This window comes from Populus alba, chromosome 6 (genome assembly GCF_005239225.2).
Source record: "Populus alba chromosome 6, ASM523922v2, whole genome shotgun sequence".
Taxonomy (NCBI): Eukaryota; Viridiplantae; Streptophyta; class Magnoliopsida; order Malpighiales; family Salicaceae; genus Populus; species Populus alba.
Window position 1 is genome coordinate 24,407,685 of NC_133289.1, and position 27,946 is coordinate 24,435,630.

A 27,946-nucleotide genomic window follows, 5' to 3' on the forward strand; every position below is an offset into this window, starting at 1 on the left:
TTTGGTGCAACCAAGATTATTTTAGGTATGAAGATACATATTAGATTGAAGCATTGACAAGTTATACTTGTCACAAAGAAAGTATCTTAAGAAGGTACTTAAGTGTTTTGACATGCAAGACTAAAAGTCAGGGAGTACTCCACTTGCAATCCATTTTAGGCTATCTAGAAGTTTGTCACTTAAAAGCAAGAAGAAGAAGGAGCACATATCAGATGTTTCATATGTTAGTGCAGTTGAAAGCATTATGTATGTTATGGTTTGTACACGTCCAGACATTTCACATGTTATTAGTGTGGTCAACAGGTTTATGAGCAATCCTAGTAAAGTTTACTAGTAGGCCGTGAAATGGGTACTCCATTATCTTAATGGTACTATATATGTTGGCTTGGTATATAATAGAGTATTAGCACTAGAAATATTGTTGAGGATTATATAAATTTAAATTATGCTAGAGATTTGAACATAAAGAGATCGCTAACAGATTATGTTTTCACTCTTTTGAGGTGTGCCTTTAGTTGAAAATTAATTTTACAATCCATTGTTACCTTGTTTATAACTGAGGCTAGGTATATAACATTGACAGAGGTAATGACAGCAACTTTATAGCTTAGAGATTTAGTTGGTAATCTTGGTTTGTCATATGAATTAATTATTTTACATTGTAATAGCCATGGTGCTATTCATCTAGCAAAGAATTAGATATATCATGAAAGGACCAAACATATTAATGACATGTATCACTTAATTCTAGATATTATGTCAAAGGATGTTGTATTAGTTAAGAATATTGATATAGTGGAGAACCTTGTAAATATGTTGACGAAGCCTATCTTTTGCAATCAAATTTAAGCATTGCTTGGACTTGATTGGCTTGTGTTGTACTTGAAAGATGCTCGGTGGGGAAGATCAAAAAGGAGTTCTAGTTTTGTAAGTTGACTTAATTTAAGCCAATATGGAGATGTGTTGGGTTTGTCTTAAATTATGGCCCCCAAGTGAGAAAAATAATACACATGTACTTAATTCATATATAAAAATCTAAGGTTGTTATATTTTAGGGTTAAGGGTTATTTATATTGTCTCCATTGTCAACACTTTGGTGGCTAGAGAAAAGAGATAAAAATATGAGTTTTGAGTTACTTTAGGATCTTAGGTGAGAGAGCAATTTTGTATGACATCTTGTAATCTCATACTTTTTCATAGTGAATTTCTTTAAGTATCTAACTTGTGGAGTGGGCTTAAGTTACTGAATCACGTAAGTTTCTTGTGTGTTCTTACGTGATTAATCGTGTTTATTTTTTTTATATTTATTTACTTGCTAAATGATTTGAGATTCTAGGGTTTTTCCCCCAACAATTTAAATAGAAATAGAAGGAATAAAATAACCAGCAACAACATTCGTAACAAAATGAATAGCCAAACTCAATAATTTGGGGAGGGAATACTAGTATTCCATTTTAAGCTAGGCAATGGCATGAATCGTTCAGATTAATTCAATTTACACGCATGTTTTGTAAATTTATGGGATGATTTGGAAAGGAATGCAGAGAACAGGAACATAAATTGCCAAAAATATATTCGGCGTTTCAGTGTGTTCAATTTTGAATGAGTGAAAATAAAATTAATAAAGAATGGAGAGCGCAAATCTTTTCAGACATACAAAAATATTCACAAAGTGATTTTATTTTATTATTGTTATTATTATATTTGTCTGTGTCATGGCAATAATTACGGAGCAGTGCTCAAGTTCAGATCCTTCCACTTTAATGTCTTCTAAAATCAGAGACATTAAAACATCTGCAATGGAAACCAATTATAGCTAGCCCAAGTGAAATTCCTGAAGACCGTATATAGACATCATCAGGCTTGTGAAATTCATTCAACAGTAGAGGATGCAAACCTTCACCTTCGAGTAATCTAATAGACTCCCTGGAAGAGACAGAAGGGGTTGTAAACAAAGGAATCAAGAGCAAACATAAACTAGAATTGTTTATCTTGCCCATCTTCACTAAAATTCTTGTATAACTGGGGGAAGAAACTAGAATGCTGTGTCGAACTTATACAATGAGGAGGAGATCAAGTACTTGATTTAGTCTAATTAACACCAGTTGTGATGTAGAGGTTTGATGTACACTCATGATTTTAACAATCTGAGGCTGAATCTTAAAGCATTACCTTGCAGCTCAATGTTTAAGGTATTAATTTCCCCACTAAAGGAGTTGTAATTCTGTATGAACCTTCCACAAAGGCCTTTCACCGTTACTGACTTCATTGGATGAAAGCAGATTGATTTCACTTCATATTGCAATCAAAAGTCTGGAGAAGTAATCAAAGTCTGGAGAAGTATAGAGAAAGTTAAGCAGGTGAAGAGTGCTTCTTACAATTCTGTAAGTTTCGGCAATCAGGCACTTTGCTTTAAAGGTGGCCGTCATTTGAAGAAATATCCATTCCCCAAAAACTATGGTTTCTTATGGCCATGACCGTTGCAAGTTTCGTCTCCGTGTTTCTTTCTGAAACTAATATTACAAATTACATTACAATTACTATTACTGTTTCTAAAAAAAACTAAAGTGTATGGCGAAGGTATCATAGCACAAGGGAGAAAACATTATGGAGTGTAATGGTGTTTCACAGTTTTTTTATATATAATAAAAAACAATCTTTTTAATTCTTTTCAATTTTTTCTTTTAATAATGTGTTTATTTGGGATTAAACCTGATGGTAATCAAAGATAATTAACTTGCTGTCATCTGAAATGTAATATCACTTGCAACTAAGATAGTAATCTCTGGTAGAATCTCCCCTTTCACATTATTAAAAGAAGGAAGGAAGGGATTGAACACCTTCATTCATCTAATAAATAAAGAGAGAGTATGGAATAATAATAATAAAAATAAAGAAAGAAAGGGAGAGATTAAATACCTTTCATATATGTAAGTATGTATGTTCGGTGAAAGTGCTCTAATACTCGTTAGTATCTCAATCCTTCACCCTTTACATAGCGACCCTCCTTTTGAATGTAATTCCAATCAATTACAATATTTGGAATGTGTTTAATGTTAGGCCACTCCTCCTCCCTCTCCTTTCCCCATCCTCTTGCTCTTCCGCTCAGCTCTTCACTGCAGTGATCGATTCTTAAGAATTGCAAAGAGGGAAGGTAGGGTATCATCCCTTGAGATTCAGATTCAGATAGCGACTTCAATCCTCTGCAGTTACTGATAAATAATTGTTGAAGAGAATGCATCCCCTGATCAGGCAGTGGCAGAGACTTTAATCTTGGACATTCATAGATCAATAGTTGTTGAAGAGAAGAGAGATTTTGCAGCCCTACTTCGGGAACAGATTCCATGTCATCAATTGAATAAATATAAAGTCTGTTCAATTTGGAGAGAGGACGGGTAATTGAAGAAGAAGTAGAAGAGACTGGTGATGTCATCTTCATTGTCTGCTGTAATGGCATTGAACTAGTGGTGTTCAAAAAAAGAACTTCATTGAGAGTTGGAAACAACGGCATTGAAGTCAGATTTGGACACTGGCCAATCCTCAAGGAAGAAAGACGTGGAAAACAGAGCATTCTCAACCCTTCTTCTATTGTTCACTCATCACTATCATCATTCATCTCATCTGTACTCCATCTCTTCCACCATCCCTTCAGTCTACGACAACTAAATATACGAAGTTTCCTTAAAGATGGGAAGAACACTCCTCTTCCTCCAACCCTCTCACTATCTATGTACTCCAAACATGTTGAGCTAGTGTGGTCTTCCCCAACCCCCCTATTCCAACTATGGAAATGACATGAACATTCTCATCGTTGTTGGAATTCAGCAGAAAACTTTTAACTATCACTTTGTCTCCTTCTCTCCCAACTATTACTTCAGGTTCAGAGGAGGTATTTTGCTCCCTCACAGTAATCAACGAAGCTCTCTCCTCATCACGAACCTCCAAGTGGAATCTTTTACTGTCAGCATCAATGTCATCTAGTTTCTCTCAATGTCATCAGCAAGACCCATCAGCAAACCATACGCAAATTGGTTTGATTCTGAGAAGAGAACACGTACCTCCCTCCATACTCTATCCCCCGACATCAACTGATTCCGCACAGCTTGTGCTGAAAAATTGCCCAGCATATCCTCTGCATCATACACAGCTTCCAGCAGCTTCTTGAGCCAGTCTTTGATTTGATGGTTCTGTTTCTATGCCTGCTCCTTAGCATCATGAATCACAGCCTTAATCCTGGTAACTGTGTCATTGAGCTTCCGCAATTGATCTTTGAGCCCCCACCATAGTGCAACCTCCTGAGCAGTTAGGGAACCTAATGTCTTTATTATTTCCTCCGCAATACTGAAGAGCACACCTTCAGCCATTTTTTCTTTGTAGGTTCAAAAATGAGTGGGTAGAAGACAAACTCAAAGGAGAAGAAGAAAGAATATGTAGTTGGTTTGGAATGGTGATCGTTTAGTATGCTAAAAGGGTTTTATATAGTGAAGCAGATTCTGACGTTAACCAGACAGTACTCAAAGCAGCGTGCGGATACTGTCTAAGCTACCAATAAATATCCCTTAATCCTTAGGTTTTGAGCTAAATTATAACTTAAGTCTTTTTTGTTTAAAAATCTTTAACTTAATCTCTGGGACTTATTAAGAAAATGGCCTCCGAGTGTTGAAGAATTAAGCTGTAAATATATAGCCTTTCAAATTTAAATGACTATATTGTAATAACATTCAAAGCCAAGGGACTACAGAATGATTTATTCTTAATATTTATACTTAATAATTAACTAGTAGCCAAGGACCACACTTGTATTAATTGTAGGTCCCAAGAACAAAGATTAAGGGGAAGTCGAAGTCTAAGCAAGCCAGCCAGTTATGACTTGGTTAATTAGCACTGATTCCTTGGAATGCTATAAGAGAGACAAGAATCATTAATATAGGAAATGTCCGGGAAGAGATCAAAGCTATGCATGGAAAAATTGATTGGTTGCAGACCAGGCTAATTGAATCGGTCACAGACCTGGAATAGATGGTTTGGAAGCAGTATTCATTAGATTAGACGATATAATTTCGCAAGCAATTACGTTAGGTGGAGGAGGTAACCAAGATTTAGATGCTGCAGAGCAGAAGATGCAGGACCAGAAAATAGACCGCTTCAGTCTTCAGAAGATGCATATTTTCCTGTACTAATGTTCCATTAATTTAGACAGAATCACCATTTTGTAAAATCCGGTGACCGGTTCACGTGAATACTGTCCCTATAGAGTCATTTAGATTCAATAAAACAATCTTTGTAAATATCATCAGGGAAAAATCAGTTCAATTGTTATTTGTCAGGAATTATCAGCTGCAATATATATGTACCGGTCTATGACAAAGGTTTTCATTCGAAAAATCACAAATTGAGTACATGTTTTTCTTGGCTATGTATGTCATGGAAAAGAGAGAACAAACAGGAATTATGTATTCTTGCACATTATCATCAATGTCTTTCTACAGGCAACAATATCCACACAAGCTGTAAAGGAAATCTAGCAAACACATCGGCAACCTGAAAATTAAGCTTCAGTTACTCCAATTCGATCGAGAATTGTCTGTATGTTATCATCAGTCAGGTTCATTTAGATTCATAGTCTATCACAGTCTCAAATGCCCCAACCAATGCCTTCACCTTGTTCTTTCTCTCCTCAAGTAGCTTATTCTTTGTTTCTTCGATCACATCATTGTATGCAGCATGAGATTCCTTTTTATTGCCTTGTACCACTTGCTTTTTTTGTGGCGAATTTGCATCATCTGGCTTTTCTTCTTCTTGAGCATTACTCACTACTTTATCTTGTTCTTCCTGGGGCTTATGCTCCTCACTTCCTTCATTAACTTTGTTCATGTCTCCCTCCTTTTCTTCACCAACAGGTACTTCGGGCGAAACCTCATTTTCGTTAGCATTGTCTTCCACTTTCACTTGATCATCAGCCTCAACTGCAATACCCTCTTCAAGGTTAGCATTAGTGTCGATGCTTTCCTCTAATTTGCCATTATATTCCTCTTCTTGTCGGTTTTCGCTTTCTTGATGTAACTCGGTTTCTGTTTCTTCAACCGGTTCTGCTAATGCGGGGTCATTACTAACTTCTCCTTCAGCAACTGTGGTAATGTTAGAGCCCTTGAGCTTCTCATCTTCAGTAACATTGTTAGCTTCAGTTTCTTCAGAAACAATATGTTCTTCCTTGTTTTTTGCCTTTTGCGAATCAGAAGGAACTTGTTCCTGGCTCACAGCATTCAGTATCTCTTCACTTTCATGAGCCAAGAAAGATTCTGCATTGCTTTCTTGCTTAGTTTCAAGATCCAAATTCTGAGCTACACCATGACGGATTGGCTCTTTAGGCAAAACAAGAGCATTACTCACTTTCTTGGTAGAGGGACTAATGCTCCTCCTCGTGATCCTTGTAGCCAGTGGCTGAGATTGTCCTGGCTTATGTGACGTGGCATTCCGGTCGAAGACAGTTTTTGGTGAAGTAGCATTTTTTGATGAAAAAGATGAAGATCGGGCTGTGCGGATTAATCTTTCTCTACCGGGTCTCTCTTTAGAATCTGAAGAGAGTAGTGGCTTTTGTACATGATGAAGAGATGGAGGCTTATCAAAGGATCTTCTTCTAAGAAGAGCAGGCTTTTGTGATGTGTCTTCATGGCCAGTTTTCTTAACTTGTTTCAAGGACTCAGGTCTTGAGCTAAATGTAGGCTTGAGGTAGTTTGGGATTGGTTTTTCCTGATTGGTCGAGCCTGATGAAGGGCTGGCTGGTCTTGAACTCCCTTGCCTGCAAGTACTTGTGTGAGGATGTGAAGAGGGTGTGACCTTCTCCCTCTTCTGGGCACCATTGCTTGCAGTTGTTGCCATATAAAACAATTCTCAAAAAATCCTGCATTATCAAATGAACCAACGATCTGTAATGAGTTTCTCGATTTCTAATGTACACATATAAAAACTTCTTGTCATATTTCTACATTTTATGATTCTATTTCCAATAAACAAGCAGGTTTTTTACAGCATTGTCCAATCATATAGAAAATCCTGCTAGAATGAAAAGAAATTATTTGTTTGGTTTCTTGCAAGACGAACAAATTATAAACCAAGAAACAATACGAATACAAAAAAGATTGACATTACAAGCAAAACAGAGAGGGAGTGATGGCCTGAACTACAAGCAACATACCTTGACCAAGGCAAGGAAATGGGGGTAGGAGGAGTGATGTTGTTATATTGCTATGCCATGAGAAAGAAAAGGAGACGAGTATATGAAGAAATTAAGGAGAGGAAATATGGTTATTGGGATTGATAAAGGAGAGTGAATTGCGCAAAATAGAAGTAGAAATGGTGGTGGCTTTGGTTGTAGAGATAATGGAAGGCCATGAAATCAATAATGGTAGATCATCAACATCAAGCAGCCGAGACATGTGGAGGAGGGAATGTTGACCTTTTCGATGCTTGACAACTACATTATTCTCCTCTTTGGTACTCACGTACATGTAAGAGATTTTTGTTTGAAATTAAGTTGTTAAAGGAAAGATTATCAAGTGTGAGCAGTTTCATTGGAAGGTACGAGCAATAAAATACATCATCTAGCATCATTTTTTGTTGAGGAATTCTAATTAATGAAATATATATCTAGGGATAAAATTGCTATAAGAAATTGTTTGCGAACAAAATTGATATGAACCCAATACTTGAGGGCTTTTTGAAAAAAATAAAATCCTAAATTGAAGTCAACAAGGCGGTCTAATAATTATGTGATGGCTTCTTAGCCCTCGAAGTGGTCTCTAGTGATTATTATTAGATGTTGACTCTAATGAATAACAACATCACCATTTGTTATTGTGGAGGAGAGTGATCTCAGATCAACATGGCCCAGAAAATGTCAACAAATTGCAAATTAAGCTCACTTTTTTATTTCTCCCTTTGTTTCCTTCCCCTATTTGATAGAGAAATTCACCAACTAAAACAATTTGTGTGTTTTCAATCTGTATCATAATCATTAATTCTCAATTTAGCTCGATAGATTAACCCTAAAACCAACCGATATATCCCCTAACTCAAGTTGGTTGTCAGAAAAAAATCAATAACCCAATCAAATTATTTTAATTTTAAAATAAATAAATAAATAAAACAATATCACTATTTTAATTGATTTAAATCAACTTGTAACTTATCATTTAAGTATTGGGCTAACCTATGTTTAATTATTATGTTGTGTATACTTCAAATAATATATATATATATATATATATATATATATATAAAGGATAGTAAAATATATATTTTAAGAGCACTTCCTTCCAATTAACTTCGTAAACTTAAAAAAAAAAATTCTTTGATAAAGAAAAATATCTTCTTTGTCTAATTGCATTTGGCAATTCATGGTGTGTATATATATATATATATATATATATATATATATATATATATATATATATTGGGTCACAAATCTTTGTAAAAAAAAATAATATACACCTAAATCTTCAAAAAAAAATTCCAAAATCGGGAAAAATCCAAATCATAGTTGTAATAACTAGAAAACCATTGGCACTTGGCTAATGGATGGCTGGCTAGCATTTCCTGTAGACAATACATGTTTTCTTGGTAGATAATTTATTTATTGGTTCAAATCTGTCAACTAGCTAGCACAACTTGTCTCCCTTTCTATATTTTCTAATTACAGAAAGAAATAAGAACCATAACAAAAGGTAGACATGGACAAGCTTTGAAACCCAAAAACATGAGGCTGGTTTTGTTGAACAAGTCACCCTCTTGTTTTTCCACTTAGGAACACCAGCTTAATTAGGATATAAAGCCCCTTTAAACCCCACTCTTGCTCCTCTTGTCGTGGAAGAACCAAGCTGGGGCTTATGGCAACTTTCTTCAGGCTTTGTCCGAAGGACTTATCATCAATATCGAATGTGACTTGTCACGCATGGTGGCTTTAACCCAATTTGTGCTTAATCTTGGGGTTACAAATGGCAGTGTATCCTCTGTTGACATTATTTCTTTCTTTCCTCTTTGGGTTATTTTCAACATTTTTTTAAGAAATATTAATACTATTTAAATATTTATGTAAATACATGATATTATAAAGTAAGAATTACTCAATCTTTGGACCAAAGTTCAATGGTAGTATTTAATATAAGAGGAATGAGTTCTAGTTAGTTTCAGGTCTAATCGTTTTCATCAATTTGTTACTGGTCTTGCAAAAAAAAAAAAAAAAAAGAGATTTATATTTTTTGATAAAGTTGGGAAACTTGTTTGTTTTTGTCAATATTTTCAAAAATAAATAAATAATAAAATAATGTTTAGTTACCACTTGAGATAAAAAAAAAAAAAAAGACAAAATAAAAAAGATATGTTCTTTGTATCTCCTATTTTTTTGAAATGATAAAAATCTATACTAAATTTATTTTTTTAAAAATTGCAAAATTTAAATGTTTTTTTTTTATTTTAGAATTAGAAGTACCACCTTTTTAATAATATCAAATGACCTTAAAAAAGTTATTTTGTAACAAAAGACTTAAAACTTGTTTTATATATATTTTTTTTTAAGGAATACTTTTCAATTGTTTGAGAATCGAAGCCCCACTAGCAACTACTTTTGTATCTTGTGGGGTCTGGAAACTTTAGCTCAACAAGATGTGGTGATGGCCATCTAGGACAAAACTGTTGATGGCCACAACAATAGTTTTTTTCTTCCTCCACGTAGGATCAGCTCGGGACTGTTTGGTGGATTATTTCAATTTTAAAAGAAAAAACAAAATAATATTATTTTAGAAAAAATAATAGATTTAACTTAGTTACTTAGTCAATTCCTTCATTTATTTTTCATTTAACTCAGATCAGTTGAAGCTCTGCATCGATATCTAACTTTCTAAGTTTTATAAATAAATAAATAAATATATTGGGATTATCAAAATATATATTAGCTTAATAAGCTACTTTTGTCATCATAATGAAATTAGCAATACCTCTCAACAACGATAATGAGAATTTATAAAACTTTATTCCAATGAATAACCACTATGATTCGTCTTGTCATAACAAATCTCATAATTTATGCCGTCCTCTACTAGCTAGAGCATACAGAATATTGTTTTTTTTTTTTTTAAGAATAAGTTCATTTTTTAATGATAAATAATTGATGAGTTATGTGGTACTTTACTTGACCAATAAATTTATTTCTTATATTTTAATTCCAAACAATTACATGTTTTATTATATTTTGGAAAGATATTTTAACAACACACTTGAAAATGTATTGTTCATCTCTCTTTTTTTATTCTTAGAAAGAAGTTTCACAGCATGTTTTATTATGTGATTTTTTTCACGCAACTTTTTTGGTTCAATTAAAGATTTTATTTCATTAATTTCTATAATTCTTAAAAATATGCTTTAGAGCATCTGATCATTAATTTTTTTATTTAAAAATATACCTTATTTACTCTTATCATAATCTTGTTTAAATATGATTAAGATTTACGTACTACAGTCATCACCATATCAGTTTTCTTACTTTATCTAATACTTTATCTTATTATAGAGGTTACATTCTAATTACTACCCATAATCAATACATCGTACATATTACAGTATAACTTATATTAAATCAATCATTGCTTTTAAAGAAATTGAATTAAGATATGTGAAAAATAAAATTAAAAAATATATATTCTTGTTTAGTCATTATTAACTTATTATTCAATTATTAAAATTAAAATTGTGTTTGATCAATGTTACATGACATGAAAGATAAATATATAAAATAAAAATGTTTATGCCATATGATCTAGAAATCAATTTATATATTTTAATATATATATATATATATATATATAATCCTTTATATATTTATATATTATATATTATATAAATAATTTATATATTTATATATTATCTTTATTATCCTTTTTTTATTCAAAATAATAATCCAATCCTACCTAATTTATTGAAATACAACTTAAAATCCGTTTGTTTAAAGTAATATACTTTACATGAAAATTTATTTCAAATCTTCTGTGTTTGTTTTTGAAATATATTTTTCTATGTTTGTTTTTATCAAAATATTTTATAAAAAAATTAATTAATAAAAAATATTTTATAGTTAACTTCAAACTTAATTCATATACAAAAAATAATTTTAATTCATAAATTTTCATAAAATATTTTTACAAATAATTATTTATTTACAATATCATCCAATTATTTCAATTATCATCTTAATCTCACCACCAATATCATATTTTCCTCTATAACCACAACCCAATTATTATTACCTTCTCAACCACAACCACCATTATTTTTATAATTTCATCACCATTTTGCAATTATTATTTTTTTTATTATAATTATTATTTTTATAATCATAAAATTATCTTATCATTATTATCACTATATTATCATCACCTTCTCATTAATCACAGGAAAACATTTCTAAATATTAAAAATATTATATAGGTAAAATATTTGATGATAAAAAAACTTTTTCGCAAAAGTTGTGAAAAAGGAAAGTAAAAAAAAATGCAAGTTGTAAAAAAAAACAGAATAATTAATTAAAGATAGTAGATAATAAATAAAGAAATAAAAGGGGAACTTTCTGGCTTCAACTTTGGATCTTCCTTCCCTTTTCTTCACTCATAAAAACATTACAAGCACACAAGTTTTTCCCACTTCTCTCTCTACAAATTTCCTCTCTCTAAAAAACGCCTTCTCTTCTCTCCTTCAAATTCCTCTAGGCTCCTCTCTCTCTACCTCTTTATCGAACAAATACCGAGAAGGAGAAAAGGTAGACCAGACCACGTCAGTATTGAATTAACATGAAAATAACCATTTTTTTTCTTTTTTTTTTCTTTTTATTCAATTTGAATAAGAAGAGTTGGTTTTGTTCTTATTTGTTGTGTTTTTTCTTATTTGGTTGGTGGGTTTTTCCTGTTTTGATTGGTCTTTTTTTTTGTTGGATTTTCTCTCTTTGTAATGATGAAAGCTGGTTGCTTTTCTTTTTTCTTCAAAATTTTCATTTGAAAAGAATCCTAAAATCAAGGAGAAAAGGTCAAGTTATTTATGGAAAATAAGGGAGAGATTGAGTGGAGAAAAATTCAGGGAAAAAGGAGAGGTTTTATTTTACTAAAAAACACTGAAGAGACCCACTTTTTTTGGAAATGAATTATGGAGGTGTTGCCATCTGGGTGTTCTCTATATCTTTCTTTGCATGTTTGGCTTTTGTTGTTTTGTATTGTGTTTTCTTTTTTCCTGTCTTTGAGTGATCAAAGTTGATATAGTTGTCAAATGGAAAACAAGGTTTTTTCTCTTTAATATGTGATTATTTTTTCTGGGTTTATATGATTGGTTCTCGATCAGTTCTTAATTTAAGGAACAGAGTTTCTATGTTATCTTATGTTGTTTTGTTTTGTCAGGTGTTTTAGGTTCCTTTTGTTCTTTGCTATATTTTTGTTAGTGTATTTATGCAGCAGAAGAGGGAAAGATGAATATTTGAAAAAAAAAAATATTATAAAATATTTATCAGTGGGGCAAAGGAGTGTAGGTGTAGGTTTAATTTGATGGCTGGAATTGGAATGTTGTTTGAAGATATGAGGAAGTTTTTATTAGCTGTAGCTTAAATTCGAGGTTTGAATGTTTGATCAAACCCAAACATATTCTGTTATTGAGCCCTACTGATGACATGGATCTTAATTTGGTTTTTATGGAATTTGTGCCAGATGGCAACCAATTTCTTTGGCATACATACTGCCCGTTAATGATCCTTTTGAAGGGTGATTTAGGGTTCTTTGCAGACAAACCTATGAGGCATTCACAATAGGGATTTTTGAGGAAATTTGCAGATTATTGTGATGCTGGAAATAGCACCGCTGGTGGTTGCTATTATAATCTGAAAGAATCTTGGTTAACGATTACTCTGAATTCCTCTGTTGGCACTTTCGCTGTAGTTGTATGCTTTGGTAAATGGTAATAAGAAAAGAGATTATTGGATCACAGTTTGCATAGTTTTCTGATGATTGGATGGATTGGATATTTATAATGTAGTCGCTGTTTTAGATGTATTGTTCTTGTCTCCTGTAATCTCGATATGGACACCTTATAAAGATTTGTGATCAATGCATGATTCATCATATCCCAAGTGTTTAGAAACAATTTATTGAGTTAGGTTTTGGCAGCAGATTTCTCTTTATCTTTCAGTTGCACTTTGAATCATTGATGCTTCCTAGTTATGCTGTACATTTTCTGACATGGTGTGGATAATATTGCGGTACATTCTTCTATTTTAAGATGTTTGCCTTGCATCTTTTTTTTTTTCCCACTTCATATGATGCAGCTTTTTCAAGAGGCTGTAATGGTCTAAACAATAGATTTAATTAACTGTTTGCAGATTTAAAGGGACTTATATATAATTCATGGATGACTATTCTTGTAAGAGAGCTGGTGATGGATCCCTTGTCTCTAGAAAGGGATCTGCCCATGTTTTGAGAGATTCTGCTAATAACAGAGATCAAAAAGCTCAATTTTGCAACCGAATTGGATGCAGTGGCAGACTGAACTCTAGTAAAGGTGCTCAAATCAGTTCAGAAAAAGCCAAATCTTCAAGGCCAAGACCGTTATTTTCATCTTCCTCAGGTGGCAAGGAAACAAATGGAAGCTCGTCTAGGACTTGCTCTGTAATCACCAAGCCTAGAAACTCCTTACAGGAGCCTCGGAAAAAGTTTTCTTCTCGACTAGAAGCAGATTCCTCTGAAACTGGGAGTGTTCAGGATGAGCCTGAAGGGATACCACCTTCTGGAAGGATTAAACTAGACATTTCCCCATCTGATGGAGCTGGTTCAAGTGACACCTCATTGGAAGTTGGAAGCTCCGGTATATCAACAAATACAAGATCTCGGAGGAGTTTTCATCAGAAATCAGGATTCGTAAACCCTGAGACTGTAGTGGGCTCGCCTGTTTCTTTGGCTTCTAAAAGCATAATCCAGGGGACGCGTGTGAGTGCCAGCAGGTATGGTCTCAAAAATCCTAGATGCAACACAGTATCTGACGCTGCCTCTTCAGGTTCTTCATCATCAGATTCAAATCCAAGTAGAAGGAAAGACATGGTCAAAAAGAGAGTTTGTGATGTAGAAAGTAGTTCCTCTGCCAGAGGGAAGAAGATGATCGGATCATCATTAGAAGGGCGGAGTGCTAGTTCAAGTCCTGGTATCTCCATTTCTGATTCAAGGCGATCCAGAACTGGACCTTTGAACAGGGATAGCAGCGCAGCATCAGTTAGGACTCGAAGACCACTCAGTGGCTACGCAAGGGCAAGGTTTTCTAACCAAGGAGGTGGAAACAATTTATCAGCAAATGAGATCCCACTAATGTCTCAACCTGATATATCCCTGGATTTGAATGCTCCTAGTTCATCACACCAGTTCTCTATGGAAGCCTCTTTAAGTAGCCCAAGTTCTTATAGTCAACCTGGCAGTAGAAGCGGGAGTTTACAGGGTATTACGCCATCCAGTCCAGCAGAAGCTAGTAATGCCCGATCTTCAATGAATCGAGAGAGCTTCCGGCACCACAACATGGATGGAATTGCTGAGGTATTTATTCCATAATTGGTTTCACCATGTTTTCTTGCTATCATATCATTAATTGAACACGATGGTTAAATGATTTTGTACAGGTATTATTGGCACTTGAGAGGATTGAACAAGATGAAGAGCTAACATATGAGGTTGGTAAAAATTTTGGCATTTTGATTTCATCTGGTTCCATACACGTGCCTGACTCTTCTTTTCTGTCTTGCAGCAATTGCTTGTTTTGGAGACCAATTTGGTCCTTAATGGACTGAACTTCTATGATCTACACAGAGAGATGAGACTGGATATTGACAATATGTCGTATGAGGTTTGAGATTCCTTGTACTTCTTTACCTCCTTCCATGCTTTTTGTGCTCTCGTGTTTCTTTTTCTTTTGTTATCAAAACTGCTGTGCTTCATCAACCAATTTTATTATGAGCAATTAATTTTTGAGTTGAAAGTTACCTCAACAAGCTATGTCATCCTTAGCCATTGTAACCTTACATCATTCCTATTCTGACAGGAATTATTAGCTCTTGAAGAGAGAATGGGTACTGTGAGCACGGCACTAACAGAGGAAGCATTTTCAGAATGCCTTAAGACTAGCATTTATGAGTCCACTCCTATGGAGGATGCGACTACAAACCTTGAAGGGGATAAAGATGACATCAGATGCAGCATCTGTCAGGTCTTTTTTCTGTTCATTAGTTTTCCTACGTTCTTCCTCTCTCTCGCTCTCTCTCTCTTTTTAATTTGTTTTCTTGCTCTTTTCAATTTTTGGTTTTTGTGGTCTAATACATGCCTCTCACTGATTTGGAATTTCAAAAGTCATTTTAAACGAAGGGTTCAAAGCATTAACATGGACTTTATGCAGAAGCAAATTGTGCTAAACCTGGCCATTTTGGTTTCTCACCTCAATGGACCTGTAGGTTCAATCTAGTTACAGTCAGAACAAGTCTGAGATCCTTATACATCTTCGAGAAAAATAACAACCACAATAATTTTAAGATAATTCGTAATTCAGGTTTTGAAGAAGCCAAAAGTAAAGGCATTTGTTAGTTACACTTGGGAGTAAGTTATTAGAATGAAAATGAGCATATTTATTTGGCTATTTCAGTGTACCAAAACTCTCAGTGTCTATCCATCACCTTGTTTCTCATGCTGCTTAATTTTGTAGTATTGCAGGAAGAGTATGCTGACGGAGATGAAGTGGGAAGGTTACCATGTGAGCATAGATATCATGTGGCCTGCATACATCAATGGCTAAGTCTGAAAAATTGGTGCCCTATTTGCAAGACATCAGCAGCTCCCTCCTCATCCTCGTCACCACTGCCATCCTTGTAATCGATTGATGAATTAGATGCTGGCGACTGACTTTTCCATTTTGTACAAAAAAGTCTGTCCCCTTCCATATATTTCTTTGATAAGTTTTCTTTTATGTACATAACAATTCTCTTTCAAAAGACTAATAAGTTCAGGCTCTGTAAAGCCTCCACAGTCATAGGTCAATTGTCTACCCAAAACAAAAGAAACACGAATGAAAATTTCATGGTTTGTTTCTGGCCTTTTGGGACAAATATGATCTTTCAAAGTGATGTACTTGTTCCTTGATTGACCAATTTTCAAGGCATTTAAGATTACTTTCGGCATTGGTGTGCCTTGTTGGGGTGATGATCCTTTTATCAAGCAACTTGCATGCGTGAAGTTAACCCTAGCCTCTCTACGGAATAAAGGAATCTTTGCATACGTGTTTTAGGCCCTTGTCTGCAGCCAAGGTGAACATGTACAAGCTAAGCTTGTGCTTGTTGTCAATGTCTGAAACCCGGCCTATGATTAACCTAGGGAAATCCATCGACTAGACTTGGCTCGAGTTATGGACCGATCTGTACTTAATAACTTTGGTTATTGATAATCATGATTGAATGCTGGTATGCTAAATAAGGGCATCCATAATTTGTAATATAAGGTAGGCGAAGGTCCTGGTGAAGAAAAATAGTTCCAAAAGCATCTGTGTATCGAGCCTTGGAACATAGGCTTGGGCTATTAAGGGACAATGGAGGCATAGAAAATGGCAGCTTAGCATGGCATGGCCACTTCACACGACCTATGGGATAATTAATTAACACAAGGGAAATTAGAAAGATAAAACAGAGGTTGACTGCTCTATCAAAATGATAAAAACAACTATTTAAACAGTCTTGCTTTCCAATTGACAACACAGGGAGGGAGGGCAGGTTCAAGAAACAATGTTTTTCACCCTAAAACATAGTTATTAAACACCGTAGGTGGGTTGAGCTGAGTGTCAACCTGAATCTTAATTGAGCAGGATTTCTTTTCAAATTAATTTAAAAGTTGACTCGGTGAAACCTGATAACCCGATTAGGAGCTGTGTTTGGTCTTTCTCCATTTATTCTGTATGTTTCTCTCTGTATCTTACCTTCATGCTTGTCATGTAGGTGTTTTTTTCTCAATAATATGTCTGGTTTATGGGGGAAAGAAAAAACTACGCGAGTCCCAAACGAGCTGAACACGTCCAAGACAGTACTTTCTTCTGTCGAAATTGGAGGAGCTCTGTAAGTTCTAATCTTTCTTCAGGTCATTAGTAATCAACCAATCAACATGATTTATCTCATTTTCTTCCAAACACAGAGCAGCTACATTCTTCATGCAGAAATTTTGATGGATCTCCACAAGTTGACAGCAGGATCCAGGCACGACGATGAAGCATTCTTAAAAAGGTTCAGTGCACTGATTGATCCGGATCCTGTAACTGAAGCAAACGAATTGATCCCCAACACACTTCTGAATCAATATTTGTTAAATTCCCTCTCCCTGTCTCTTTCCTAATAGATGTATATATTAAAAAACTAATTTAATCCAAAAACTTAAAATTTTAGATGAGTTTGAAGAGTTTTTATTATCATTTTACAATGACAATTATTTAGGTTTGAAACTTGTATAAATTCACACTAGTACTATTAATTAATTTTAATTAGAATAAAGAATGGAATGAAGAGATTTACACTCATGACTATGACTATTTGGTCAATTCAGATACCATGCGAAGTAACTAGTTTCATTGAAAGCCAGCACCTGATAAACATCAGTAAGAGTAGAAGAGGAAACGTGTTGGTTAATGGAGGCCAAATAACTTGCTGGAAGTGCTTTAAAGAGAAATGAAAGAAGGCAAAGAAGAATCAGGTTGCTGAACTAATAAACCCCACATGATGATGTACTTGACCTTCATGAATGGAAGATGTCATAGTGAACACTGTGTTTTTAGGGCCAGCAAGAGCAGAAAACATGAAAGCGATATTTTAAGAAACGAAGATATCCTTCAATGGAGAAAATTGAAAGTGAAAGTGAAAGTGAAAGAGGAATACGAGTTGCTGGCTATTACTTCATTATTTCAATGGTTCAGATCTCTAAGCAACTTGATATCCATGAAATAATAACAAGGGCAATAGCTTCCTAACAAAATAATCAGTTTAGGGAAATGGTAACTGATCAACAGAGCAAAATTGATTGCAGAGCTTTTCTTGAACACCAGAGAAACCAGCTTCTTTAAAGTCCATGGTTCTTCAGAAGTCATTTGATTATGGAAAACTCATTCAGTGGCTCTGACAAGATTGGGGGAAAAAGTGTGAAAAACTGTAGCTCCAACAAAATATATTTTTCCTGAAAACCAAGCTAAAAACAGCAATCTAGAAACAGTTCACCACCTTTAGACGAGCTTATGAGAAATATGAATACCATTTTACAAATTCCAAATCCTGCCTTCCACAGGACATCTCAGAACAAGTTCAATGACAGTTTCTGCATTATGATCAAACGGTGCTCTGAGGATTGACAGATGGAATTCGGGTGGCTCGACCAGTGCTGGAATTTAAGCTGTTTACTCTGTTAGTGAATCTCAGAAGGGCGTTTAAATCTCTCTTGCAAATATTACCTGTAGCTGATCCTATAGAGTTCATGGCAGACTGAACAGCTAAGTTTCCATTGGATGAGATAAACCAGTACTGCTGCAAATAGAGTTCGTGAAGAAACAGATAACAAGCAGAACGCCACCGTTCCTTGCTCATTATCAGCCAACCACTTGTTCACAAACTTGCATGTGGCCACTTATTTATCATTACAACATGAAAATCCCTGCTCTCTAACTCATGATTTGAATATGTTAAGTTGTGCCACCAGCACATGTAAGATTGGCCAATTCCACGTTTCGCAAGCGCATAACATTTATGCTAGTCTAGGCATGTAAAAGCTTTTAAGATTCTCATGTGAGAGCATATTTATGCTAGTTTAGGCACGGAATGGAAAAGCCACAATCTTGAAGAGAACACGAGAGGTAGAATAATGCTTTACTAGGGATATTTTCAGGGGTCATTCACTTGAGATTTCAAACATGACAAGAAAGATAAGTCAATGGATATCAATTTGTTATTAATATTGGAATTCCAATCGTTTCAGATTTTAAAATACAAAGAGCAACACTACAGCTCTTTACACCAGTGGTTTACCTTTCAACAAGCTACACAAGTGTATCCTGCAAAACTGTCTTAAGAGTACCTCTTTGTTGGCTGTAAATTATACAGAAGAGCTTCGGATCTGTAGTGACGGCAGCAGACAGCCAACACCAATGCTTATCGTACAACAGAGCAGCCAACCGAGGGCATTCTATTTGAAACTTTCCCTGGCTTGGTTGCTGCTAAATAATTTCCTGATCTGTGGCAGGAGAATACAGCCATCTGGATGCTCAACCCACAAATTTCATCTTGCAGTAGCTGAGCTTCAACAAAAGGGAAGCCATCTGGTTTATCCTGGCAACAAGAAACAGAACTGGGTGCATCAATGGCTTCTAACAACAGTTGTCAATGCCTTTGAACCAGGACAGCCTGACCCAATTATGGCTTTGGGATGAAAAAATCTTCACAGGTATGTTTTCAATCCTCAAATGACTGCATACATATTTTCTCCAGCAGCAATGGCCAATCTTCACCGAGTTGCTGTGGATTTAGCTCCATGGCAACTTTGAAATCAAGCATAGATATTGAACTATGTGGCCTCTGCTCCTGCATACCCTCAACAGGACCACTGCTACTCTGCATATGCAAGTGATTACTTGGCCACATGCCATTGACAAACTTGTTCTGTACCTGCTGCTTGTGAACAGTGTACTTTCTTGGATCACGCAGCGACTGTGCTCCTACTAACTCGACGCATGACTTGATCAACCTCTTTAAGTACGCATTCAGCATCTTATTCAACGTGTTTGCACATTCTGTCGTAACCCCTCCAAGACCTTGCGCGTCTGCAATCTGCTCCATGCGTTTCCTCAGCATCTCTGTATCAGACAATCCACCACTGTCATAATAGCTAACGAAATCACCACTGCTTGCAACTGGCATAGCTTTGCGGGCCCCACCCATGCTAGCTGAACAATTTGGAATCCCTAAAGGTGCAAGTAGAGGACTTCTAGAGAAGCTCAGGTGGTTTGCCTGCTCCACCTCATCTCTATCTTCCACAAAAGCAGTCTGATCTTTGTTCTGTGTCCTTGGTCTTTCGATGGGCCGTTGAGCTGAACCCTCCCTTTCATTCTCGGGTTGTTCAGCAACTGTTGGAAGATGCTGCACTGGTCTCTGATAATCACAAGGAGCCAATTCCCCATTTTCCACTACAAATTTACTTCCATTATCTTCTGTACCAATTGATCGATGTGAGATACATTCGACTTTCCCATTGGGTCCAAGTGAACTGGGTCTATCTCTGAGCTTCTGATCACGTGTCACTGACCTAACCTTTTTTGGGGACACTGGTAAGATCCCATTAGGCCGAATGGGCACGCTTTGATTTGGAATAAGGGACCCGATTTGTTCATGCCCATCTTCTCTAACAGGAGAGCTTTTCGAAGCTTGAATCGGAGATTTTGTGGGACCCGCCTCGTAACTTGGTGGCGGTGTCTTCACTTGACATGCATTCTTCAATATTGAACGTATAAGATTATTGTGCAGTGGTAGATTCTCCCTTCCAAGAAAGCGAAAACATGACTTATCAAACTCACTCTTACACAGCTTCTGACTCAAAAATCGATTCAAGTAGTAAAAATACTTCTTTGATCTCTCAGCTCCAACCTTCTTCACTATCTGAGTTCTCAATTCAACCAAATCAACTCTGGAGCTCTGATAAGGTTGCATTTCTCACGGAACAGATTCATATACCATCCAAAAACTGAGCCGCAAAATCCCCAATTCCACACTCAATCACTGTTATCTTTGTCTCCACAAAAACACAAATTTCCACACCCACATATCAAATTCAAAGCAAATCAACAGTCAACCTCAGCTTGTCTCCAGCACAAACAGTCCCAAACCCCACCATTCACCAAAATCACAAAAACCCACGATTTTCAACCTAGAAAACAGCTATTTCTGTTTCCAAATAACCCGAAACTCGCCCGCCAACAAACCATACAATGCAAACCCAAATCTCATCTTTACAACATCCAAAACCCTAAGAGATCAAACTCGCTAAAAAAAACTCAATCCAAATCACCCAAAACCAACACCAATTCATTCAAACACACAATAAATCAAAACCCTAACTTCAAATCACCAAACTTTATATACACAACAAACTCCTTTCTCTTCATATACCACTGCACCAATCAAAATAACAAAAACCCACTTCAGTTTTCACACTAATACACACAATTCACAAGCTAACAACTTCAAATTTTCACAAATTCAACTTAATAAACAGAGATCAGTAAAACAAACTAAACAGAGCCCATTAAAAAAAAATGACAATGAAGTGCAAAAACTAAACTTTACGAGTATAAAATTAATGGGTTTCAAGGATTAATCAAGTAAAATTTGAAAAAACTAACCTTTGATTAAACCTCGCCAAAATAGAAGAGTTCGAGCTTGATTCCTGGCTTGTTTTATCGGGTATTGAATGTAGTTTTCGGTGTTCTTGATTTGAGAAGAAGGAGAAAGAAAGAGAAGGTTTGTGGTTTTGAGAGTATTAGCTAGGTTGATCGCTCGCTTTTGCAGCTAATTAGTGTAATAAAGTAGAGTTTTATTTTCTCTTTTTGTTTTTCTGTGTTTATTTTCTTGGTTTCTCTCTGTGTTTCTTTCCCTTTCACTCCCTCTCTCTTCGGTTCCTTCTTTCTTGCGTGGTCTCACCTTTGTGTTCTTTTAGCACAAACGTTTTCAATTATTTTTTTTAATTTTTTCTTTTCATCTTTTTTAATCCTTTTTGTGATTTTCAATTCAATTCTCTAGTTTCATCCCTACCTCACATATTTTTTTAAAATAAAAATATGATCTAATCCATTTTTATAAAATAAAATTAATTTCTTTCTGAAATATTATATATTTAATTTGATGCATTTATGAGAATTTTTTTTATAGTTTAATTTTATTTAGATTAAAGTTAATAACTTAAGATTCTTAAAAGTCACTTGATGCCTTATCTTAATTTTTGAAAATAATTCATAGTTTTCCTTTCAATAATACTATTTTTTTTATATAATTAAATTGATTATAAAACTAAATACAATGGTGTTAAAATTTCATAATGTGGTGAAACATTCATTTCTTTGATTCTTGTTGAGATCTAGTATTAGATTTTATAATAAGTAAATTATAGAAATAAATTATTTTGTTGTATAGAAATAATTTATAATAAAAGTAAATATAATGACCTCATGGTTGATGATAAGTACTTTTGCAAAATTAAAAGGCTGACATTTCAAATTTGAGCGCACTTTTATTAATTTATTATTAAAATATAAAAAAAATGTAACTTAACCTTTCATGGCATCAAAATTTTATGAATACGAGAAGTTAAATTATTTAACTTTTAATTGCTGGTATAAAGACATGTACAATCAGTTGAATATTCAAGTTAGTTTTTCAATATTTATATTAAAAAAGATATTATATAAAAAAATAAAACTAAATTTCAATTAGTTCAACTAGTCATAAAATACCTTTTTAAATTAAATGAACCAAATTAAGTCAATTTAAATTTAATTTTTTTTTTTAACTCAACCCAACTATTATTAGACATAATTGACTTGTGTGGTGATATCACTTGAAGAAGAATCCCTTATTTTTGTCGGGGCAAATAGCTTCATGCAACCTCTTGCTTAAACAATATTTGTTATTGTGAGAGTCCTTTAAGATATAATTTAACTAATTAAATTTTAAATTTATTTTTAAAAAATTATTAGTTTAAGTGTCATAAATTTCAAGATTATTAAAGATTTATTTAAATATTAATTTTAAAATCTTAAAAAATTAATCAAAGTATATATAAGTTAGCCTAAAAACATACCATTAAAAAAAAATGCCATGGCTGGATGAACTACAATTTGAAGTCAATTTAGTATGAGGTGATGTGGGAAATTGACTAGTCATACCTAACGGCATGGATAAACTTTTAAATACATGTCATAATATTTAATATCCTCTCTAAGGCTTGAGTCATTAGTGTGAAACCCACTTAGTACTTGTACCAAGTACAAACTACCCTTGAAACCACATGCATAAAAGAAGAGAAGCAAGACATCAAGTGAGACAACTAGTTAGTCCCTTTAGTTTTAAACCTCATATCACACCCCTATATTTTTATATAAAAAAAAATTAACAGAACATTTTTTGATGAAATAATAGTTGTAAACACATGGGATTAAGTAATGGTTTCTAAACCAGAGAAACTAAGTTACTGTATTGCGAAAACTTGAAAAATACAGGGACTGAATTATTATTTACTCTTCTACAGGCATCGAGCACTAAAATGCACGAAGCAAAATGACCTTTTCGTTATTCATGGATTCTTAGAACTTTATTGCCAAGTATGGAAAGGGACTTGAATATATACCGATGCTTATGGATACCTCAAATATGATGGTTGGAATTCTTCGGAGCGTGATTTTGGATACACTTTAAGAACTTGAAATTTAGTATTGTTCGTAATCATTGATGTTGTGTCGTGCGTGTTGAAATCCAATAAACGTGTTTTTGATCGGAAAAATAGACATAAAATAAGACAATTTTAAAGTTTTTTACTTTTAATAAAAGAGAGATGCATCTCCACTGTCTTTATGAGACAGCAACCAAACACGTCTTAAGAAGCATTTCTTTGAATTTATACAAGACCAAACTCACAGCAGTCGTCACTCTCTTCAATTAAAGGAAATATAGATGTACGGTTTCAAAATTTCTGGAAAATTAAGTGGGGATGAGGGTTTACAGACAGTTGTTCTCTCGGTGACTTCACATCAGCTACACAGCAACATGGTTCCTGCTCAGACAGCTTCCACCTATGGAAGGGTCAACCTCTTGACTAAAAGCCTTCAATGTTATTCTCATTATCGTTGCCATACTGATGTCAAATTATCAGATACCTTCACAAGGTCAAAGCAATTATGCGACGATCCTTGCGTTATATTAGACAAGATAGCACTAATGACACTGATTTTTCATAATAAAAGGTATTCAATCCTGTGAAGTAGTCCCATTTACAGTGGCATGATGTTCCTGAAAGCAGATACATGCTTAGATCATGGTAGAAATTGATCTGAAGAATTTTTTCGAAGGTATGGCAACGCGCAACGGATTTTTAACACGGCAAATATGTTTCATCAACCTAATCCGCAGTTCACAGGACAAGATATGTAGCCTTCAAATCTTACAAAATTCTGTAGGCATTCGAAAAATCTAAATTTTTTTGTTTCAGCTTGTATTGTATCATCCATGTACTGAAAACTCGATCACTTAATCCTTCGAGGTTATGGCCAGCAGACCTAAGACGCCTATAAACATGTACTGCAAGAAAAACCAGAACAAAGTTACACATTCTGCACAAAAACTAGTGAAAGGAGTCTCTAACAAAAGCACACATTCTGCACTTCTTCCTTTCTGGTTTGATTTTAATTTTCTCTTGAGAGTTTCAGTTGTCAATTGTTATTCTCATAAGCCAGGGAAATGAGCATCTCTAGCAGTTTTATGACTGATTCGAAAGGCAAAAGAACAATATCTCTGTTGGTGCAAAACCTTTAAACTACCTTAATAATAGGTTTCTCTGTCATGATGATTGTTGCCCAGCCAACATAAGGCACAAACCTGCAGGAGGGAAGATACAAGTCAGTCTCGCATAAATCAAGAGAATTAATTTATGCGTCGGCTCGATTACTAGTTTACTGATATTGCAGAAAGCGTTTGGAAGAGAATCATAAGACAGAAAGTATGTGTTTCTTATGTCAAAAGGAGTTGGTAAATCATTCATTTGGATGGACATATTAACCAGCCTGAATTATCCCGTCATCAAACAAATATTAGATAAAATCAGTAGATGACAGCATGTGGAAGTACCTATATAGAACACCACTTTTTTGTACTTTTCGAAGTAATCCATGTTCTCCCATGTACATTGCAATTTCATGTTGCAAACAAAATATATGAAAACACATGCATAAGGACTTACGCAACAGCTCTCCCAATAATTTGTTGTGGCTTCAACCAATGCTGACCATTAGCATACAAGCTCCTGTCATCCAAAGGATTGGCGTCTCCTGATAAAATTAGCCAATCACAAATTGAACATCAGTCTCAAACATTTTTTAAGAACATTTCCCTTGTATCCCTTATAAAACGACTTAATAGGCCGAAGGATTGTCCCTTTTCATCCTTCATTTTATTTCATCTTCATATTTTATTCATGAGAGCAGAAGAGGATTAGGTAAGATAAGCAGATGTGTACTCATAGAAATTTAACAGCTTGAGGTACAGAACGTGTTACCTTTTGTAAGGATGTCAACATTTCCATTATTTTCCTCTTCGTGAACCTACAAAGCATAACAAATGTACATTATGAAAACTTGTTGTTAAAATCAAATAGTATTCAGGTAACCTAACTCATTCTGTGGGTGGTTACAGAGCCAGCAGATACAAATTGAATCCAGAAGAAATGTGAGTGGGGTCAAGATGAGCTAAGGGCCTTCCTTCTTTTGTTCTATCGGTATGCTTCCTTGTGAGAAACATGAAATATACTATGATTGACATTAAAATAAACAAGAGTGGATGCACAGAAGCTTGTATTTCCTTGTAGTAGTTTCCTTTCTATATGGTCACTATGTCCATGAAGAACACATTTTCAGTTTGGAACAAAATAGTCAGCTTAACACTTTCAACAACCCTGTGCAAAGTGCCCAGCATATCCTACAATAAACAATGACAAGCATACTTAGATAACGAAACAAGTGGAATCTCGCAGATATCGGTACCTAAATTACTCGATGGACAATTGGAACCGGGCGTCCCTAAGCAATGCGTGGAAGATATGTTAATCACAGGGTAAAAAGAAGAATATAATGCTAAATACATGCATGACAGCAAGAAGAAAGAAATAGATTTGGGATACAATCAAAGCAAAAGAGAACAACAATGTCCATGTTAGCTAAATTCACAAGAATGCCTTCTATATGTTAAGGTAAATACAAAGCTGAATCGCCTTAAATTAACCCACGCACCTCTGCTTACATCAAATTCCCACTAAAGTTCCTAGAGTTGAGGTTTAGACAGCTAAAATCGGTTCAAACAAGATTCACCAAAACACCCGCATTATGGCACTACTGCTCCACTCGCATAGAAGTGGGACCCATAACAGTAAATGGCGGGTCCCACCTTTATGTAACCAATGAAGAAATAACACCTGTTTGCGTTTATTTAATGTTATAAAATAGAATGGACAGAAAAAGAAGAGACAAAAACGTGCTTGGTTGAAGAGTTGAAGACACGAGCATAAAATTGATGTGTTCAAAACAAAAGTGCATGCAAACATGTAAAGTGCCTGTCTCTTTTATTCCGAGAAGATATACCAAATGCTACCCTCATATTTTCTCCATTATTTTCTATACGCAAAAGTTCAACAAAAAGATGTACTAAATACTAGAAACATTGACTAATAAAAAATATCAAAGATAAGATCAAGAAATCTCAACAGTCACCGTATCAACAAAAACAAATTAGAGCAAGAAAGAACATACTTCTACACTGTACACAACAATCTCTCCAATTCAAACTGGGGCCTTGCTCATATGCAAGAACAGAATATCACCCTGCTGCAAGTCAGGACAACATCATAAAAACCACATCTTGTCTACGTTCATATTCATATCTAAACCAAAAAAGAACAAAAACAAAACATGGGATTCTTAACTCGTTTGAAACCAGGTTCCATACTCCCAGAAAGAGCAACGACAACAGGAGATTCACTACCAGTTAAACACATTAAGACTTTCCATATTATTAAAACTGTTAATCTATATGAAATAAAATCCTCTAATTTAAATTGAATAAAATCAACCCTTTACTCCTAATTTGAAGTGATTCAATCCCATTAATTAAATTAAATAACTAATTAATAATGCAGTAATTAACAGTTTATTTGTGAGTGATTTGATTGAAAAAAATGGTTTTTTTTTTAAATTATTGTGTGGAGGTTTATTTAAATGGAACTTTAACTTCACTAACTTTGTAGATATTTTTCAAATATTTTGTTGCTAAAAGGGAATTGTAGCAAAATCATTGCATGATTGCTTTTTTCAGTTTCTATGGCGCCAATGATGAATCTTGTACCGCACACATACTGGATATGTTTCCACCTATTCTGATGTTTTTCTATGACTTTTCTTGTTGCAGCAAGGCAATAGTCAGTCTTAGATACGCAGGCCTCGTCTCTGTCTGTGCTTCCAACTGGAGTCAGAATCATTGCATGGCCAGTTGATCAGTTCAAGAAAAAGCGAAGTGCTGGGAACTCACCCTAGTCCAACTCGCCTATCTTACGCAGAGGATGCTTTTTCTGTAAAACAAGAGGCAACATCATATTATATTTAGCTCTCCAATTTAGCTCCTAAAGGAGAATTCCTGCATGCAGCTCAAGCAAGCAAAAGATACCTTTCATACACACTTGCAAGTCAATTAAAGCAAGAACCTCAAAAGATGGTGCCTTACCTCTCATTTGTAGTTTATATTGTCATTATTTCATTGTTATTTGCATTTATGGTGAAACAAGTGAGGCTGACTTGCTTGCTCTGAAAGTTGATAATTCATATTTTCCTAATTACTTCCATCAGTTTTTCATTGGATCATTCCATCACCTGCTTGTAAATGGAAACACATTGTTATAGATGTTTTTAGAGGATAAACAAGGTATTTTGTGAGATAAGCTGGAAGTGTAGTCTAGCTGATGCTGGTTTAGATGTTTACCTAATCTTTTTCCACTTAGTTTTCTCCGGGTTCCCCTTTGATGCATTTTCTGCCTACAGGTGTTGGATTGTTTTCGATCCGTGCTGCATT

At 34.7% G+C, this 27,946-nt stretch overlaps 3 protein-coding genes and 1 pseudogene across 6 annotated transcripts in view; 1 reads left to right on the top strand and 3 right to left on the bottom strand.

The window, feature by feature from the left end:
* Positions 1–16,231, top strand: part of LOC118037631 (uncharacterized) — a 29,729-nt gene extending 13,498 nt beyond the window's left edge. Inside the window, exons 1-6 of one of the 4 annotated variants that reach the window (XM_035043678.2) lie at positions 11,645–11,806; positions 13,406–14,603; positions 14,687–14,737; positions 14,812–14,910; positions 15,106–15,270; positions 15,768–16,231. In XM_035043678.2, coding sequence (XP_034899569.1) covers positions 13,431–14,603; positions 14,687–14,737; positions 14,812–14,910; positions 15,106–15,270; positions 15,768–15,926 — 1,647 coding nt within the window. In that variant the 5' untranslated portion in view covers positions 11,645–11,806; positions 13,406–13,430 and the 3' untranslated portion in view covers positions 15,927–16,231. Of the gene's footprint in view, positions 1–11,644; positions 11,807–12,198; positions 14,604–14,686; positions 14,738–14,811; positions 14,911–15,105; positions 15,271–15,759 lie in introns of those variants that run through there. The other 3 variants (XM_035043680.2, XM_035043682.2, XM_073410163.1) reach the window with 3 other exon arrangements.
* On the bottom strand, positions 5,433–6,980 carry LOC118037633 (uncharacterized). The gene has a single exon (XM_035043684.2). The coding sequence runs from the start codon at positions 6,877–6,879 to the stop codon at positions 5,608–5,610; it is 1,272 nt and encodes a 423-aa protein (XP_034899575.1). The 5' UTR covers positions 6,880–6,980; the 3' UTR covers positions 5,433–5,607.
* Positions 16,232–18,998: 2,767 nt separating the features above from the next.
* LOC118037629 (uncharacterized) lies at positions 18,999–21,871 on the bottom strand. Its single transcript, XM_035043675.2, has 2 exons — positions 21,469–21,871; positions 18,999–21,237 (listed from the first exon to the last, which is right to left on the bottom strand). The coding sequence occupies exon 2, from the start codon at positions 20,774–20,776 to the stop codon at positions 19,526–19,528; it is 1,251 nt and encodes a 416-aa protein (XP_034899566.1). The 5' UTR covers positions 20,777–21,237; positions 21,469–21,871; the 3' UTR covers positions 18,999–19,525.
* Positions 21,872–24,324: 2,453 nt separating this feature from the next.
* Positions 24,325–26,879, bottom strand: LOC118037644 (uncharacterized; annotated as a pseudogene).
* Between the last annotated feature and the right edge of the window lie 1,067 nt (positions 26,880–27,946).